General features: G+C 33.9%; 1 protein-coding gene across 1 annotated transcript in view; it reads right to left on the bottom strand.

Moving 5' to 3' along the window:
- The window catches only part of Gabrg1 (gamma-aminobutyric acid type A receptor subunit gamma1), a 71,846-nt gene that overhangs the window by 21,240 nt on the left and 29,508 nt on the right, over positions 1-21,098 (bottom strand). Inside the window, exons 2-3 of the mRNA XM_041671351.1 lie at positions 20,221-20,369; positions 7,551-7,618 (exon numbers count right to left, since the gene is read on the bottom strand). Of these exons, the coding sequence (XP_041527285.1) occupies positions 7,551-7,618; positions 20,221-20,369 (217 nt within the window). The remainder of the gene's footprint in view (positions 1-7,550; positions 7,619-20,220; positions 20,370-21,098) is intronic.

Below are 21,098 nucleotides of genomic sequence, written 5' to 3'. Positions count from 1 at the left end.
GAAATGCAGAGCACATTTCTTGATAAGTTGTCCTTCACAAAGCCTCGCAGGAGCTATAGTCCCAAGCCCCTTTAAACTGCAAATCCTTAATAAATGCCTTGCTGAGATAAGAAGGTTATTAAAGTCTGTGCCATTTTACTTGTAATCAAAAAATCCAATTTTGTTTACTCATTCATAGTAGAGTAATTTCCAGAAAATGATCAAACTCTGTTCTTGTACTTCATGTTCCTATTTAAAGGTTATAATCATCTACATAAAAATAAGAAAAAAAAACTTGAAATTGAATTTCTATTGACTCAGAACAAGTACAATACCTTCTAGAAGAAACATTTTGAGAGAGGAACAGTACATTTAATACTTGAGGCTGACATGACATGACAATTTTACTGTCTCCTTGAAATTTAACCAACAAAAGAAATAAATGTGAAAAGTGTGCTACTTTGATTTATAAGGTAGACAGGAAAACCATAAATGTATATTACTACAGTAACCAAAATTGCATATTGCAGCTGTGTACCTCATCTCACACTTATAAATATTGGTTAATGCAGTATTGAAGGTGGGGTTCTATTTGCTTTTGGAATGGAAAAAATGCAAAAGGCATAATTGTCCTAAGCAATTGATACAGATGCAAAACTTTATTGTGTAGTTGGATTGATCCTGATCTTGTCTGTCTACATTCATATTAACATTTACTCAAACTACCTGATCACATGACTAAAATAAAAGTCTAAATTAAACCATGGTCAGCAGTAAACTAAAAGAAAGATAAACGCAGGCAAAGAGATGAGTTTATTATTATAAACTCATATTATATAAGTGTTAGTAAACATTTCACAGATATAAAATATATTTTGCTAAATTATTGTAAAAACAAAAGCTTCTTGAGACTATCACAATAGATAAAATATTTTGATGGCCTTATTTTCTCAAATTTTCATGGAGGTCGTGTGACAATCAATCAATCAAGATAATCAATAAATCCTCATGAATCCTTGCTTCAAATGTGAATCATTTGGCTCTGGGGTCTGTTTATTTCTGTGAATAGTGCTTGCAAATTTCACAATGTATCATGCATATTAATTTGATAACTTGTTCAGCAAGCAATGTTTGACAGTTTAGTTACTGTGATCTTTCAATTTGTTTGCTTCAAGAGGACAACAATGGAAGCCTCTTAGATATGAATCTGGGCTTAATTAAAACTTGAAATTGAATTTAAGTTGAGATAGGTACAGATAAAAAGAAATAAACTGTTAGAGATTGTTTCAGCTGGGAAAATTCAGAACGACTTGTTGATATAAGGTACATTCAGTCAGAAACCAGGACAATACAAGGACTGTGATTAATAAATTGGTCACAAGACTCTAAAATGCAGAACCTCTTAAAAGGGTGAAGGAGTATAAACCTCACATAACAAAGGAGAGGTCTTGTTTTTGTGTGTCAGAGATGTACTTTCCTTGATACGCAGAACATTTTATATCTGTAAGCACTTGCCAATTTAATATAAAATCCTCAATTTTTCTAAGATATAAAAATAGCTATAAATACATATAATACTAAAATTGGGGTAAAAGAACCCAAAGTCTTAATAAATCATTGCTGATTCTCTATATCATAATTAGTCATATATTTACTATTAGGTATAAATTTTATGTAATTTAAATTTATATAAATTTGCTTATAATTTAAGCGTAAAATATCAAAATTAGTTTGGTCACAGAACTCCTAATAAAAACTCCATAATAAAAAAGATAAGCACTTCTCTGGCCTTAGGGAGACTCTAGCTACACTGCAAGGCCAGCATCAACACGCATGTCCAGACACTAAGCACTCAGGTCTGCACAAATCTGCCTCATGGATTTGTAGTTCATCATTTTGTCCAGAGAAAGAGCAGATAGGCTAGAAGGGCAGGTGAAAGAGAAAATGGCCACTTATACAGAATTAGCTCCTGTACTATTAGAGGTGTGATTAGTTTTAAATCTGCACAGCAGACAGGAAGCTAGCGATCAGGGGCAAGGTGACACTCCAGCGTCAAGCTTGCCATTCAGGAGACCAAGACTGTTGTTGAGGAAGCAAATGTGTTCTCTTAAGCTCTCACGTGATTGTGTGACACTCAACCATGTTATAGTAGCTAGCTTGAGTCATTCAAAACTGTTGTAATTTACGGTAGCAACATAAAAAAAAAAAACTTTCAAAAGCAGTCAGAGATAGTATTTTGGACAAATAGCTGGTAACCTTAACCAAGGAAAAATAACTCAGAAATTCCCATCATGGTGCCATCATATGAATGGCTAGTTTCCTGTGGCTTTGGAACATGTAACAAAATTTATCACCTCCCTATTTCCAGACAATTGAAAATTGGTATTTTGTTGGTCGTAGGAAGAAATGTATCCTGTTTTCCAAGAGTGTTCATACTTGTTTTCATGTCCTTTCATGTCCTCGCTTCAGTCAAATTTGTTTCATATTTCTCTGCTGAATGGAAGAAATAAACTAAAGATTTATACTTACAGGTTCATGTTTGTATTTTCACTGTACTCTAAGTTTTACCCAAATGATCATCAATTCTGAAAAAATCGAGCAATCCTGAAGTGATGTTCAGAGAAATTCAGAAAAATTCCAAGAAAAAATGAAACCTGAAAAGCCATTAGGACCCATGTTTTGGTGTGTGAAACACCATTTGTAAGATAGAAGGTGTATTCATACGCACATTTAATTATTTCATTGCACAGATGACTAAGTATAATTTTCCACAAAGCATTCTCATTTTACTTCTAGTGCCTATAATTTTTTTTTTTGCAAAATAATTATTCTAGATTTTCAATCTCTGTTTTTTTATGCTCACCTGATTTTTCTTGCCCAAATTATAATGCAGGACAAATATAAAGACCTACCACGTTTTAGAAATTTTGATCACAGATGCCACATGTGTAAATTCGGCATTACACTGCTGGTTCTTTCCTCCTTTATTTTCTTCTTTTCTCCCTCCTTTTTGAACTTTCTCCCTGCCTACCAGGTTTACTGGTGACTGCATTACTAGACTGAATCCCAATTCCGCATCTGTTTTACAACATAGGAAAGCTACTCATTAACAATTTTCTTTCATAACAAGTGGCACTGGGCTCACTATTACCGTTTTAAATCAATATGGATTCATATACATATCCTGACATTTATATTTATCTACTTATTGAAAGATCAGTCTCTTTTTTTTCCCAAAATGGAGCAACTTTTTTTGCTATTTTTTCATCTCTCATAGAAAGATGCCTTATATTTCTTAAAAGTAATTGCATGAATTTTTATTAGATAATCAAAAATAAATATGATAAAACCTAAAAAAATAAAAGTGTTGGGCCAGTAAGATTGATGATCAGGCAAAAGTCTTTCTCATGTTAGTCTAGCAGCTTGAGTTTGATCCTCAGAATCCAGGTCATAGGGGGAAGAACACAACAATTTCCACAAAGTTGACCTCTACACACACATCATAAATGGAAACAAAAGGCTTCAAAATATAGAAAATAAAGTTGACAAAACAACATAAAAGAAGGCTTTTTCCCTAAGGCAAGAAAATTTAAATTGTAGGCACTTATATATTAATATAATAAGTAAGTTAATGGCAAATGAGCAAACAAGATCTAAGAGGCCAGGAGAAGGAGATGCTACTCATGTACAACTTTCACCTTTTCTTTGATAGTGATATTAAAAATGTGTTACATTGTTCTAAAATAAGATGTGTGGTAAAAGAGTAGATTATAAGCAATTGGTGACAAAAGTTAATACAGGTGCATAGGTAAGGAAACTCAACTGTTTGTTTAAAGTAAGACTTTAAGTATCCTAAAAGCCAAGGAAACAGACTTCAAAGTCAAAAGTTCAGGTGTGTTTCTTCAAATCCCACAGCCACACATCATCCCCCAAGTACCAAAAGCATGTTCTCCCCTCCACAGCACATGCAAGCTACCCAGTCTGAGAAGAGGGAAAAAAAAAAAAAACAGTCTTATTCTTGTGCCACATTTCCTCCTCCTAAATTTTCAAGTTAATACACTTAGCACAGTGACATTTCCTGTCTATATAGTAAAAGAAAAGAAAATATTTTCTTCGATGTGTAAAAGCTACATCTCAGGCTTTTTCTTCCTAAATCCAAAAGTAACTGAATAGAAGAAAGGAGAGAAAATGGAACAAGAGTCGGTCTACGTAGAGTGGAGGTAATTTTGCATCTGCCTTTCTTATTCATAGGACAATACAGTGAAAGTAAAACATATTATTTAAAAATTCTCAGCACAAATATTCAGACATAGACACCTACATATACTCCCCTCTACCTCTCTGTCTCTCTCTGTCTCTCTCTGTCTCTCTCTCTCTCTCTCTCTCTCTCTCTCTCTCTCTCTCACACACACACACACACACACACACACACCCCACACACATTTTTGACAATTTCCCATTCTACTAAACTTTGAAAATCAAAACAAAGCAAATTCTCTTCCTTGCGCTTGCAGAGGGCCACCCTCTACCTCCGCTCCATTTTGAACTGTGCTTCTGACTTTGCTGCTCTACGAGTACATTTGTTTAAAGTTTTCCTGGGTTTCCTTTGCTTTTGATATTAATTTAAAAATGATTGTGCTTGTTAATTACTTATATACTGACAAATATATTTTCACTTTATTTACTAAATTGACCCAAGCCTGTTTGTGCTGTTTGCCATGTAGTCTACTCTGGCAGTTTGTTGTTTTGAAGTACAGTTCCACTGAGTCTCCAAATGATCTCTGAATTACCAACTTCACATCTGGATTCCTCTTCCTCACCCCTCTGTCAATTCTCAAATGACTTTGAGAATTTGAGACTTACTAGAATTCTAGTAAGAAGGATCTATACAGTTACAGAAACTGTATTTTGTGTCTACGTGAAAAGCCACTCTTGTGACTAGGATAGCAGGGATTATGTTCAGCAAATGAGGCATGTTTTCTCCCTCCAAACAAGTTTTTAAAGGTTGCTTCTCCCTGTCTTTCATTTCCAGTGTTCCCACTGAGGAACTCATATCCAGTGTATGTTTGTAATTGTCAATTGAAGGTGTTTACACTAGCTAATCTTCTGCTTAGTCCCCTATGGTTGTACATGAGCTCTTCAGCTTTCTCGATACTTACCTTCTATTGACTTTGCTGCAGGAATAACTTTAACACTTGATGGTTTTTATCCACCAGTCAGAATGTAATTACTGGGCTATGGGTGTCAACAAAGCAAAATCATACCTGCTTCCCAAAGACTGAAAATTCACTAGGCAGAATTTTTTTCCATTCAAATAATATCATTTGACATTATCTAGCCTTCAGATCTGTGTATATCTGCATTTCTACTTATATTCAAGCATTTTGATTATAATGTAAGCAAACAATAATGCTTCTTCACAGTATTTAGTTTATTTCAACCTTCCTTAATATATTCTGTATTCATTTTAATGTAAGTTCTCAAAACAATAATTAAGGAAATTATCTATTAATTGACTGATCCATTCATGAAGTTAATATAATACCCCATTTTATAGAGATATGATACTACAAATTCATAAATGAAACAAGGGGAAGAAATCTGTATCCAATTATGAAATTAAGTTTTACTTCTTATAATGTGTTCCTTGATGTAGACATCTTCCAAAAGAAAGAAAACATTTTTGTAACAAAGAAAATATCTGGTCCAAAAAACAGTTACATGAAAATTTTGTTCTCACTGCAATTGTATGGGCAATTAGTGAGAAAAATGTGAAGCTACCCTTTGTCTGTTGAATTGCGCTCCCATCCTATTATTACTCTACTACACTCACAGCAAAACAATTTTGTTCATTTTATGAAATGTGAGTTTTGTTTGTCCTAAATTCCTTAGTTAAAATTATCTTCTACACAGGCTTCTTATCAGTCCCTTTTTATAACTATGATTTTCCTTTTTTTCTCAGCATATTTAGTGTCAGGTTCAATAGCACTTCCATTTAATTAGCTTTTAAAAAGAAAGAGGTTAAGATAATTCTTGACAAAGACCTAGTTGTAACCCTGTCTTTCACCTGAGCGTTAGCCCATAATTAAGATCATTTTCTAGGTCAGTCCAATGTAGCCCCCATTATCATCTCAAATCTTTTTAACAAAATCCTGTTTATACTCACTTGCCTTAAGGTGACTAATATATCAGTTATGGTACCATCCAAATGCTTGGCATTGTGGTCATCAGTGCAGACAGCTGTGGAAGTTAGTGGCACCATACTCAGAAGAACTGCTTGATACTTATTTGTATGCATGTATGTCTTTCCTGCATATATGTCCATGCATTATTTGTGTGCAGTTCCCCTAAAAGAAGGTGTCAGATATCACGGGCTTTGGTTATAAGTTTTCATATGGGTGATGGGAATCAAATACAGGACTCTTCTGGAGAAGCAATCAGTGTGCTTAACTGCTGAGCCAGGAATAAGCTAAACCGAGTATGGTGTAGTACTATTATGAGGAAGACAAGCAGGCAAACTTAACCATATCATGCTAGTTCTCCAGATATGATGAGATTAATGAGCTAGGCACATAGTTCATTTGTAGATGACTTGACTAGCCTGTTTGGGGCTCTATATTCTAACCCAAGAAAGCACTACATATAAAAAAACAATTGTGGAAATGAGTCTGTGTGTACATGTGCATGGGGTTATTGTAGCTTCCCTATGGCCTTAAAAAGTTATTCTTAATTAAATATTATTTAATTTATTCTTAATTAATTCTAAATGTATTTATTCTTAATTAATAACTTTAATCAATATTGAAGGCATAAACTATGTCCCTTTTATTTGTTTTTTTCGTACTATGCCTTTTCAATCTCAGAATCCTTTTCCATTGAGCTTCCTAATTTTTCTTCTCTCAGATTTCTTCAGAGATTGACTTTTGATAGAACTAATGGTAATTATTTATGCACTATAAATGCAATCCATTGCAATAAGAAACTACTAGTTCTTCCATAAAGAGTGTTTTAGTTCCACTGGCCAATGCTTGACACAGTTTTCCTAGTATGTTTTCTATTGTGGTAATAAAGACCACACAAACAAATTCAGCTTGATAAAGAATGTGTTTATTTTCTCACAGGTCACAGTCCATCATTGAGAAAAGTCGCATCTGTAACTTAGAAAGCGTAAAACCTTTGTTGAAGAAATTTGATCCTTGATCATGGAAGATTTCTGGCTACTACCTTGTTCTCCATAGCTTGCTCATCCTACTCCTTGTACAACCCAGGAACACCTGCCTAGATGTGGCATTGCCCAAAGTGGGAAGTGGGTTTGGTCCCCCAACATTGATCATTAATTAAGAAAATTCCCTACATACTTGCATACGGTCAATCTGATAGAGTCAGTTTATCTCAATGAAGGTCCTCTCTGCTCAGATGATCTTGCTTTGTGTCAAATTGGCAAACTAACCAGTACAATAATAATTGCAATCTTAAAAAAAATGCTTCATGATAAACTATCTTAAATCACACACTTCCTTATTCTAGAAGGCACACACTCAGGAATCTGTATTGTAACAGGCTATACTCACCATGTTTATTGGGTCAACTGGTCCAATGCTGTTTACATAAACATCAGTTTCAATTACTGTGGGCCTCACTGCAAAGTAACACAGAATGCTTTATGTTATACAGGATTGTTCTAAAGAGACCTTAAATTTAGTAGTGAATCACATTTTACTATTTCAATCATAATATATCTATTATGAATTGTAACAAAAAATCCTCTTACAAAATCATAAAAATTTAATTTGAAATAAGTTATATAAATATAAATTAATGAGTTAACTAAATATTTCATGGGTACAATCTAAAGATATTATGAACCTTTGAAAACTGCCCAACTATATAAAAGACTTTAAATTCAGTAAAATTTTTAACATAGTTTTCCTTGCTCTAGGCCTTTAGAGTTAGAATATATTTTGTATATAATATTATTATTATTATTTAAAGCTAATAAAGAGTTTGACGGTGAGTGCACAACAGCCTTACTCTCAGAAAGTAAGGGAAAAGGCCTTGATTTCTAACTTTTGCTGATTTCTAAACGGTTAACTATTCCAAGATGCAAATTAAATGGTGAATCATTCCTCAATAACTAGTTTAAATGTACACTGTGAAGTCCCTGAATACAGAGTTGAGAAGATAAATAGTAAGGGTCTACTGAGAGCCAGTTATGACAAACACTGAAACCTATAGAATGGGTATCAAAGGAGACAAAGTCTGTAACACACTGCTTCCAGACTGACTCACATGGGGATCTTTTAAATATTTATTTATTCCTCCATCCTTTCTGTTTTGGTAACAATATTCATTTATCTTGTTGATAGTTGAATTTTACTGACAACCACATAGATATTTCCATTGTCTCATCTACTTTGATTTGTATGTTGTCATTAGGGCTTTCTCATGTACCTTCAGATGGTATATCTAATCTTTGCATATCCTATCAAAAATGCACCTAAATGGTCAGCATTTTAAATGGTTACAAAGTGATATAATTTATAATTAAAGCTCATTCACTACAGTCTCATATCTGATGGTGACTGTGGTTCTTTGCTCCTTTTTAAACTTCCCTTTAATGAGATTTACCAGAATAATTGCAATGTTCTTTTTTGCAATGAAAAATAGCTCTACATAGTATGTTAAACACTATTCGTAAAATCCAAATTATAACATGTAGAGGATAATTTAGTCTTTATTTCAATAGCTTCTAGTTGAGAAACAAAGTATTCACAAAGTAGACACTACAGAACAAGAATTGCAAGAAGATCCTTCATTGATGGAGGAAGGTCATTGGCTAATAAAGGAACTGCGTTGGCCCATTTTATTGGTTAGAGGATAGGTGGGAGGAGTAAACAGAACAGAACGCTGGGAGGAAGAGGAAGTGAGCTCAGACTCACAGCTCTCCTCTCGCTAGCAGACGCCTGAGAGAGACGCCATGCCCTGCTCCCGGGATGAAGCTCCGACCCAGGATGGACATAGGCTAGAATCTTCCCGGTAAGCGCACCTTGGGGTGCTACACACAGATGATTAGAAATGGGCTAAATTAATATGTGAGAATTAGCCTAGAAGAGAATGGGCCAAGCAGTGTTTAAATGAATACAGTTTGTGTGTTGTTATTTCGGAGCATAAGCTAGCCGAGCAGGCAGCCGGGGTGCTGGGAACGCAGCCCCGCCGCCCCATTACTACACTTCATGTCTTCCAGAGAACTTGATAAAGAAAAGTCTCCTTGTGGTAGATGTTTATGTGAGCCATGTTTGTTTGGTTCACTTTTCTACCATTGTAAGCTTTGAACACTTTCCCTTTCTGACCTCTCATATTCCTCACCAATATTAAAAGGCTGTGTGAGTCTTCACTGGTTACCTTTCTTGCTACAGAGGGCCAAATCTGTCAGTCTCAATATTTTCTCAATTTTACTCGTCTATGTGGCAACGCCCTCAAGCTACAAAATATTCAGTGGAATTTAGTAGTAATTTTGAAAATCAGTGCTCACAAACCATGATGTTTATTTTTTGAATACCCTGCAATGATTAGCATCAGCACTTGGAGAACCATTCATTGTCTACATAGATTTATTTATGTGTTTCTTCAGACAAAAAATTATTAAACGGTACATACATTTATTAACAAGAAATATAAATAAGTCATTTTGAATTAGTTTAAAAGAAAGTTGGGCTTTCAGACTGACAAAACACAGGAAGGTTAAATTAACTTGCTAGCCTCAAGCAGTTGTCTTAAATAAAAATAGGTCAGGTGATTAAGAGGAAATTTATATGAGAGTGATGACTTCTGAGATGAGTGCCTTTAATTGTCATTTATTTCTGTGAACTATTTACTGGAGGCAATAAATAGATAATTAAGCAAATTACAGCCAGGATTTAAAGGATAATTTTTATGAAGCCAATTAACAACAATATAACAGGTTCCTTATTTGAATTTGTACGTATATTTATTGCCATTTCTAAGCAATTACAACTGATCTAAACACACACTCTTTCATAATCAGATTTTTTATTTATACTCATAAATCAACAAATATTTGATTTCTACATTTAATGAAAAACACTTAGCACTGGATTCTGCCTACAGTAGAAACAAAGAACTAGTGGGTATTTATTTTGCAAGACATGTTTGTTGTAGTAAAGTGTAGGACTTCCATATATTAAGAGTTACCCTGATGTGGGATTCCCCTCTGTGTGCTGTGATTACCATTAATGAATAAATAAACTTCTTTGGACCTATAGCAAGGCAGAACTTAGGTAAGCAGGGAAAGCTAAGCTGATTGCTGGGAGGAAAAAGGCAGAGTAAGGGAGATGCATGGATCTGCTGCTGAAGATAGACATGCTGAAACTTTGCTGGTAGGCCACAACCTCATGGTGATATACAGATTAATAGAAATGGGTTAAATTAAGATATAAGAGTTAGCCAATAAGAAGCTAGAGATAATGGGCAAAGCAGTGTTTTAAGTAATACAGTTTCTGTGTGATTATTTCTGGGCTAAGCTAGCCCTGCAGCCGGGAACAAAACAGCGTCCTCATCCAACATTACCTTGACTCCATAATATCAATATTTTCGAGCCTCTTATAACATGAAGCTGTGTTTGTTATGCAAATATTAATTCTGGTGTTAGGGCACAGGCTACATGGCATTCTGTTACTGGGAGAACTACTGACCACAATCAAGGCCACTGTGGATCCAACAAGGGAAGTAACAACATTAGCTCAAGATAAAAGAATTGCTGTTGATAAAGATATTCTAATTCTTATATTAGTGTTTTATTAATATGTAAACCAATAGTTTATTGTATAAGAAAAGAAAATTTGAATAAAATGTGCAATATTTTTTAAGAAAATAATACCAAGATAAAAATTATTATGTGGTGTAGGAGTTCCTTCTGTTTGTGTGTTGCTTTCATTGGTTAATGAATAAAAAAACTGCCTTGGTCTTAAAACTTAGGTAGGCAGAGAAAACAGAACTGAATGCTGGGAGGAAGGGCAGTGTCAAAGAACCCATGAATCCTCTTCTGAAGATGGATGCCGGTTAGAATCTCCAGTAATGGAGATGTGTTTAAATAATATGTAAGAGATAGCCAATAAGAAGTTAGAGCTAATGGCCAAGTAGTATTTTAATTAATACAGTTTCTGTGTGGTTATTTCAGGTGGCTGGGACAAACAAGAGTCCTTCTCCCTGCTCCAAAAATTGATGCCTCCAATGTGGTTAACTAAATCTATGTAAAACCTGAGAGGACTTGAAAAAGAAATTCTAGAAGAAAAGAGAGAGAGAGAGAGAGAGAGAGAGAGAGAGAGAGAGAGAGAGGGTTTAACACAGCTTTTTGCTGTTTGCTGGCAGTATCCCATAGTTCCTTTAAGACAGATTTTCCTGACTCAGGAGCCACAGCAGGAAAAAAGCTGCACAGTTTTAAAATGCCAGCTTCCTGGGTTATGCTGCTAGCATGATCTCTGGCTCTTCCAGGAGACAGAGCATTTTAGCCAGGCAGGAAGTATAGGCAGGACAACCAGACAGGAAGTAGAGGTAAAGGAGAGAAGAGCCAGAGCATTTTAGCCAGGCAGGAAGTATAGGCAGGACAACCAGACAGGAAGTAGAGGTAAAGGAGAATAGAATTCTGGGAAGAAGGAAACCCATTCCTCCACAGTCTTAGCCCAGCCATAGAAAAAACAAGATGTGATTGCCTTGCTGAAAAAAGTACTAAGCTAGGTGGCTAACACAGATAAGAATAATGATACAAGTTATAAGAGTTAAAAAAAGACATGAACTAATGGGCCAATCAGTTTATAGTTAATGTAGACCTCTGTGTGATTTCGTTGGGACTCAATGATTGTGGGAACTGGGCAGGACAGAAAACCCTGATAGCAATTACTAATAAGAAAATACTCTCCATGTTTGTTTAAAGAAAATGGGCAATTTTCTCCTTAACCTCCTTGCTTTATAGTGCTGACAAAATATTCAATTAACAATCATAAAATGTATCTTTTCTAACTATGAATCTATTTTCTAAATCTAAATATGGTAACTCGTGTCTGCTGGCATTAATCAGATCTTTTAATCAATAACCCTATAGAAGATGAGGAAATATTAATGTGAAATTAAAGAAAATATTTCAAGCTAATTTGGAAGACAAGCTTAATTATTATAACATACAAAGTACAGAATTAACGAAAAAGTAACCATAAAACTGTCACAGTGACTCATTGCCTCTGTGATTGACTTATATTATGAAGATTGTTTATAATGATAATTATTCAAAATTAAAAGTCTTTAAAAGTTGAAAATACTTTTTCCTGCCATCATGCTATTTGTCCAGAGTCAAATAACTGCAGCATTTCTAAGAAATTTGAAAGGAAAAAATATTCCAGCCCAATCCATTGAAGTGCAATTTAGAGGGAATGCCATCTGGGATCATTAAATGATTTTTAACAGTCAGAAGAGATAATGTTCAATTCATCAATACACAGAGATATCAAATATTTCTATGCCACAATCCCACAATAAATAAGAAACCCAAGCACTGACAAAAAAAAAACTACCTTTCTTTTATAGAGAAGATTTTAGAGAAGGCTGCATAAGTGTTTTAAGGTTTCTTCTGAGCCATGGTTTTAAATATTCTTTTCTGTGCTGCTAAAAATTTTAACTTTCTAATTTTATTTGGGGAATTATAATATATTAACAGCATTTCTTCCTTTCCTCACCTCACTCCAACCTCTCTGATTCCCAGCACTCTTCATCAAACTCATGACTTCTTTTTTCACTAATTGTTATTACATGCAAGCATGCATGTGTATATACATATGCATTCCTAAATATGATGTTATCAGTAGACCTCTCCTGTGTGTGTGTTTTCAGGGATGTGAAAGACTACCTCTCACTCTCCAGCCTTTCCTCAGTTTTCTACAGTGCAGTGTATAGGGCTGAGGCCTTGTGGGCCTTTCTCCATCCACTTTGGCATGCCTTGTTCAGCTCACATTGGGACTAAATATCCTATAAACATACACCAAGACTATAAAAGACACCCCCGAAGGAGTGAATATACAGAAAGAACAGAGGTTTGGGATAACTTAATCATACACAGGAGGGAAAGTAGAGCACAAATTATATTTAAAAAGAAGCATTAGTGAGGTATTTTCTCTACAGTAGACTCTAATCTTGTATTCTTGGACTCTATTGTCCAGATTCTCTCAGATTGTTTCAGCAAAGTACATATCTTTTTTAAATAAATGTTTTGAATATATAGTTTGTGTTAATATAGTCCTTCTGTAATCTGTATGCATCTTTCTGTGCATTTTTGTTGATTAAGTCAGTTCATTTAAATCAAATAATAATATTTGGAAGAAAGTTTTACAGACTTTTTTTATCAAAATAGTCTTTAAGACAATGAGACCATAGAGTTGGCTGAGACATTTTAGTTACTATTTCCCCAGAACCTTAACCTGTAAACATATGACTGAAATAATTGGAAAAGCAGTCTCAGTAATCAATATCAATATATTAGTATTACCATTATAGTTCTGATTGTTATACAGTATGTGCATGAAATTAAACTAAATACAAATCTATGTTGATGCCCTCATATACTTGTATATGAAAATCTCAAAATACTTTGGATGTAAGTTCACAAAATAATGCAGAGATAAAAGAAAATCTAGGGAAATGAATGTTATAAAATGAAAGCACAGTCAAGTCAGTAATCACAGTAAGGAATTATTGAAGAATCCATGTATTATCAAAGACTTTGAATTAGTGATTTCTCATCTTTCAACAAAGAAAGCTTCAGGTCCATATCACATCTTGTACTATCTTACAAATGTGAAGAGAAAATAGGGGTAAGTCTGTTGAGAGAGCTAGGATTTCTCTGTAATCAGGGAAAGAGCATGAAATGGGATTCAGCATTCTGAGTGAAAATTCTCCAAGCATCTGACATCCCAAAGTTGTACATATGACACTACAAACCTAATATGAACAGTTGTGAAATAATTATGATAATTCAGGAAAACTTCAGTTACTTTCTGTGCTTCCAAGAAAGCTGGTTCTGAACACATATCTTAAGACTAGAAAATTAAAGAATTTTTGCTCAGTAGAAAAAAAATCCAATGATAAAATTTTCTAAAACACCGCTAATTTATTAAGATTAATCAAAAATCATTAATTTACCATGCTTCCAAAAAGAAAAGAGGAATAATCTCAATGTGGCCAAAGCATTGATTAAAAAAATGTGTATTATCTGTCTCAGGTTACATCATTTTCAGAAAAACAGTAGACTAGCAAAAAGCAACAAATAGTACAGAGAAAACATAAAGGATCTATGTTCAAATTCCAAAACATGTTTCCAGGAAAAGACAGAAAGAGAGATAAAGAAGAAAGAAGTGAGACAAGGAATGAGGACAAATTCTGTTAGAAATACCTCCAGAACAGTCTCACTCTGTGTAAGACTTTTGTTTTTGTCCACAGAGTGTAATCAAGTTTGTGAGAGATGGGAATCAGTAACAAGCTTAAGACTGATGTGAAAATCCCATTAAATGGAACCTGTGTACCATCCATCTGAAGGTACTTAAAACTGTGCTCTGAGGCTAGAACAAATAGTAAGAGGAAAGAAATCCAAGACTAAACAAGGTGTTTCTGGACAAAGTCCATTATCAAAAATGAAAATAGAAATATGCTTTAAAAACATATGGAAAAAGAACCAAACAAGAATTATGTGTTTCTATAAGAAACAGAATCCAATAATTTGAATGCCATTGAATCCTCTTCTAACACAAAAGAAACATCACCATTACACCTACTAAATCCATTAAAACTTTGTAAGTGAGCATGTAAGAACATCAATGGAGTGAAACTATGAAGCTATGGAAAATATCTACAAAGCACAAAATAATTAAACAAAAGAAATATTGCAAAAAAATTAAGAACCACCCTAATCAAACTATGGAAAAATGCTTACAGACAATACACAGTTGAAATCTCAGAGGAAAATACTCAGAGTAGCTGCTTATATTTAACAAGCCTTTGGAATATGATAACCACTCTGAATCAGAAATTCAGGCAGTAACCCTGGGCTGCAATTCCTGTCCTTTAAACCAAGAAACAGAACCTGGCTGGAGAACTATGTGAAATAGACACAAAAATGGAATCACACATGACCAATAGTGAATACAGAAAAAAAATTAATAATAGACTGTAGTCACTAAAAAACTAAATACAATATAAATATATGGCAGGTAATTGTTATTAACTTATCTATAATAGAATTGATGAAGAAATCAATACATCAGATTAGAAATAATAATGGAGCCATGTGAAATAAAAAATAATTCTTCCTGGCATTAAAAGAACAATTCATTACTCTTTAAATAAATTATTAAGTGTTTGGGAGAGAGGTTAACCAAACTGAATCATTCTTGGGCATTTGATAGCAATGTTATTCTTTTAAAATTTATTTTTGTTAATTTCAGTAATCTCCAGAAAGAAAAACTTAAAATAAGCATTGAATTTTTATCCCACTTTTTAAAAGAAACAAGCCAAGAGTCCCACAGACAAAATACCCAACCAAGAAGAAAATCAGCAGAGAAAGGGTGAACCCAAGCTTTTGCATCTGTATGTTCTACACGTAAAGAACAAGTCAACAGAAAAGGCTATCAATTCATAAACAATGTATGGAAAGTCTATATAAGGAATGACTCAGAAAATTTCAAAAACATTAGAAAGGACTACTAAATGATAAATATTTAAACTTTAATAGTGCAGAAAACACTAAAATATTATAATAAAATGAAAACTAATTTGAAAATATTGTTTTCTGTAAGCTAACAGAACTGGCTTAGCCTGATAGGGGAGAACAAAACTTAGGTAGGCAGGGAAAACTAGATGGTGTGCTGGGAGGAAGAAAACAGAGTCAAGGGACTCATGTTATGGACCTGCTGCCAGTGATAGACATGCTTTGCCTGTAAGCCACTGACATGTGGCAATACACAGATTAATAAAAATGGATTAAATTAAGATGTAAGACTTTTCCAAAAAGAAGGTAGAGCTAATGGGCCAAGCAGTGTTTTAATTAATACAATTTCTGTGTGGTTATTTCGGAGATAAGTTAGCCAGGCAGCCGAGACAATCAAGCGGGCCTCCTGTTACAGCTAGATTCAGAATTTATACCAAATCCAGGAATATTATTCAAAATACAATTGTATTTAAAAATAAAAGCATAAAATTGTGTCCGACTTTTTTATTCATTGGGAAATTTGTTTTTAAAGATATATATTGTGCATAGAAATAAATTAAGTTCTAAAATTATATGACTTTATGAGGATTTGCCAAACCTGAGACTATATTGTAGTGACATGAAAATCAAGTTATTATTGCTGAAAATGTAAGTTGTAAAAAGAATGAATTGAAGGTTAGAATGAATACTGTGATGTTTGTATTTGAGTCAAATCTACAGTACAAAGTCATGTCTCATAGTACATGTATAAAAGAAAAAAACCCATGAGTATTAATGCCTATATGTGTGTAGAAAATACACCATTTTTTACTCTAGTCAGCTGAAGAGATTTTTAAAAACTGAATTAAACTGTATAGTGATGAATACACCTGGGGCTTAGATCTTGAATTCTAAATGTCATTCCAAAAATAAATAAAACTACAAAAGAACTCAATGTCCTTGGAGGATTAGCTAATTCTAGTTCCGGGTCAGGATGAGCTAGAATGTCTGATGTGAGAAAAGAAACCATGAGCTTCTAAAACAGTAGGAACACATACCCATATGAAGGGAACAAATTATAAGAAGCTCCTGTGACTAAATGTTTCACATTGTACAATACAATAAATAATGACAATAATGGACTATGAAATGTAAAACAAAATAACTGCTCATGGCCTTTGATGATGCTAGTAATAATAGGTAAGCAATTGCAAGAGAAAGCTCCACTGTACCTTATGGTAGTATTTTAGTCAATATGTGTAGGATGAATAATGACATTATTGAATCTATTTGAAAGTTAGAGCAGTTTTAAATGTCATAGGTGTGACTCACTGATGATTCTAAAATAATGGAGGGGTGTGATGGAAAACTTTTGTATAGTTTTACAGTATACCTTTAAAAATATTAATCCGAAAGGGACGAACTTGAAAGGCTAAGTAATTATGCATATTAAAATCATTACTATCACAAGTGATAAGTTGAACTAGAATAGAACAGTACCACAACCTCCTGATGCAGTGGATTGAAAAGGGACAACATCATTGTGGAGGTACTGTAGGCTGTTATATTGCTGTTATATATTATATATTATATTGTTATATATTGCGGAGGCATTACAGGACTGTAACAAAACCCGTAGGTAAATTCAGACTCAAGGACACTCAAGTGGTTAGTGCTCTTTCTCTCTTTAAATTAAGGTATAATTATATAATTTTCTATTTTCCCTTTACTCCCTCCAATCGTTCCACTGTACCCTCTTTGCTCCCAACTGGACTCATGAATGGGCTATCTCCATCAAATCCATTCTCTCAGGGCTCAGAGAACTCTGCAGAAGAGGAGGTGGGAAGAATGTAAACCTAGAGTAAATGGAGTACACTGAAATATCAAGGTCTTCTAGACACAACAGAGTTAGCAAAAATATAAACTCAGAGAGACTATGGCAGCATGTGCAGGGCCAACAGGGGTCTGGACCAAATGGGGTCTTAGACCTGAAATGAGGACGGGACACAGGCTCTTCTATAACCCAGAAGCTATCCCTCACTGCTAGCAGCTTGCAACCTAAAAATTTGTTTTCTCTAGAAAAGTCTCATTAGGAAAACAAACCCTTAAGAAAAGGCCACAAATCTGTTGCTTGATGACCAACACAAAACAAAGGCAAAGGCATATTTTGAGGGATTTTTTTTCTCTGATAATATTAATTAGGGGTGTTTTTTTTTTAAAAAAAATCATTACAGGTCTTTGCATATATATTATAGCTTCTGATTTGTTTTTTATGGGGGGGATTATTTAATTTTATTTCTTTGGGTGACATACGGCCATCTTCATCCTAATATGTAATATACTATTTCTTCTTTTAACTTTTAATTTTTTAAAAAGGAAACAAACTATCTTTTTTATTTTACATACCAAACCCAGTTTTTTCATTCTCTCCTTCTCCCATTCCCTCCACCTTCTCCCCCAACATGCCAACCCTCATTCACTCTTCAAGGAGGATAAGGCGCATTGCTTTGTGGAAGGTCCAAGGCTCTCCCTGTTGTATCTAGACTGAGCAAGGTATCCACCTAAAGGGAATGGGTTCCCAAAAATCAGTACAAGTAGTAGGAATAAATTCTGGTGCCACTGCCAGTGGCCCTACAGTCTACTCCAGCCATGCAACTGTCATCTACATTCAAAGGATCTAGTTTGTTTCTATGCTGGTTCTTTCCCTGTCTGGCTAGAGTTGGTGAGCTCCCATTAGTTCAGGTAAACTGTTACAATGGGCATCCCCATTATATTCTTGACCTCTTTGCTCATATTCTCACTCTTCCAACTTTTCAACTGAACTTTGGGAACTCAGCCCAGTGCTGCACTGGATTTCCCTGCCTCTGTTTCCATAAGGTGCTGGATGAAGGTTCTATGGTGACATTTAAGATATTCATCAATCTGACTACAGGACAAGGCCAGTTCCGGCAACTTTTCCTCTATTGCTTAGGATCTTAGCTGGTATCATCCTTGTAGATTCCTAGGAATTTCTCTAGTGCCAGGTTTCTTGTTAGCCCCATAATGATCCCTCAATCAAGATATTTCTTTCATTGCTCTCCAACACTGTCCTTCCTCCATCTGGACTATCCTAATTGTGTTCCAGGAAAAAAAATCAAATACACACTCAAAAACGCATATACTTTTAATAAAATATTAAATCCATTTAAATTTAATAAATGATTGAATCTTATTTCTAGAGGAAAGACCATAAAAATATGGACAAACTATGCATGTTCTATATTATAAAGCATATGAAGTTTCAGTGAAAAAAATAACCCTTGCTCTATATGAACAGAAAGTAACAAGCAGAGGAGGGTCTTAACAATTTCTCATAAGCATCATCATTCCTCAATAGTAATGAAATGGAAGTTGGCTTCTGATAATCAGAAACAATCCAAAACAATTGAACTTTGTGCTTTTGTCCTGCCAGGGCACTTGGAATGAAATTAAACAAGTAAAGTATTCATTATTGTAAACAAATTACATTTTTATATTACTAACATAAATGCAGAATTATCTCACATTAAATAATGAAGTTTAATCAATTGTGAGTAAATATACAAAATTGATTTTTTAAAATATAAGCTAAGTACTTATTTTAGGGAAATACGATTACTATTCATAAAACTTCAAACATATCTAATTATATTTAACAACATTTCTTTTTTATTTTCATAGCAATTTTGTTCATGTTTAACATAAATTATTTTATTGAATCTCTGGTAATTTTACATCATTCATCGTAATTCCACTTAGCTGTCAGTTCCTCTATGCCCTCTGCTCACCCCTGCAGTGCCCCGATAGGAAATATAATAGAAAAAAGTCAAACCAAACAAAACCAAGTAAATAAACAAACAAAAAGAAAAAGATAACGTTTCTTACCATAATTATTTAAGGAAAAATAATTTACAACATTAAATATCTTATCCCCTGGAAATTTAAATATGTAAAGATTTCATTGTTGCTAGTAATCTTAAATTCTCTATTAAAATTTTATTTTTCTTTGCTTATTTGGTTTTGTTTTAAAGTCACTCAGAGAAATTTATCAGTTAATTGTACTGTCAAATGTATCCACATTTGCAATAGACTTAGACATACAATCTGAAACAAAGTCGATTGCCTCCACTAACTTTGCCTTCACTACTTATAGTTATATGCTAATTAAATGTCTTCCACTGTCACGAAATTGGAACCTTTCATTTTTGTCAACACAGTTACTTTCAGGAACTTCTTTTTCTCCAAACAGTTTCATCAAAACTCTCTGCTAACACCTTTTATATCACCAATTGATGAACCACTACACTAAAGGGGCTAGTTTTCTGTTTCTTCTCTCATTGTGAATTCTTCGAAGACCCTGGCCACTGCAGTTAAGTACCCTCAACTATAACAATCTGTAGCTTGCCTTGGATATTCGAAAAGGACTAAAATTGCACCAGGGAAGTCATCAAAATCCTAGATGATAACATCAGACTTACCTCCTATGTCTGGACGAAGTTTGTTATCATAACCTTGAAGTAATGAATTGAGAATTTGTGTGATATCTCCTTCATGAATTTTTGGTGCCAAAACCCATGTTTTATTCATGGTTAAATCTTCATCATCTTCATCATCCGCTTTATCAACACTAAATGATTCAAAGAGAACATTATATAGTAAAAGTTCCATCAAAATCTTCTCAATTAAACTATATAATTTATTTCAGAATTATTCTAACATATAGTAGTATGATCATATATAATGCTTTAAAATTTATTAGCCGATAAAATAAATACATCAAAATCAAAAATTAATAAGCATGCTAAAGCAAATATTGAGGATTTTCTGATTGTGAGATCAATAAAGGGACAGTGCCTTATTAATATATGTTAAGGGAATGCAGAGAACCTGACATCTAAATATTAAGAATTTAGTTTCTAAGTAAGACACTGAATAATGAAGGAAACCAGATAAACATAAGTCTCCTTACCCACAAAACTGGGGACACAACTACAACAGTCTAGGTAATATTTTAATGTTTCCTTCCCAGCTTTATTCTTTTAAACTCATTTATTGATTCTTATTGTTTCTATTTAATTTTATAAAGTATATTATAAAACTTTGCAAATAAGTAAACATCACACTTCGTAGTTAACAAGACTTAAAGTCAATACAACTCAATGAATTTATATAGTGTGAACCATCACTGAGAACAGAGGCTGTGCAGCTTCACGTTAAATTTTACCCTTTCAGCAACATACATATTTTATTCATTTATCCACCACCAAAATCAAAACTAAAAACTCCAAGACAGAATTAGAATTTGAAAAAAAAAGCTGACTGTATATCTTTTCTTCTAACTCATGCTTATTATTAC

Source organism: Microtus oregoni, unplaced genomic scaffold (assembly GCF_018167655.1).
Source record: "Microtus oregoni isolate MIOR12 unplaced genomic scaffold, Mior012 000021F_ref0000039, whole genome shotgun sequence".
Lineage (NCBI taxonomy): Eukaryota > Metazoa > Chordata > Mammalia > Rodentia > Cricetidae > Microtus > Microtus oregoni.
The sequence above is the reverse complement of the archived record's forward strand: the minus strand, read 5'-3'. Positions and strand labels throughout refer to the sequence as shown.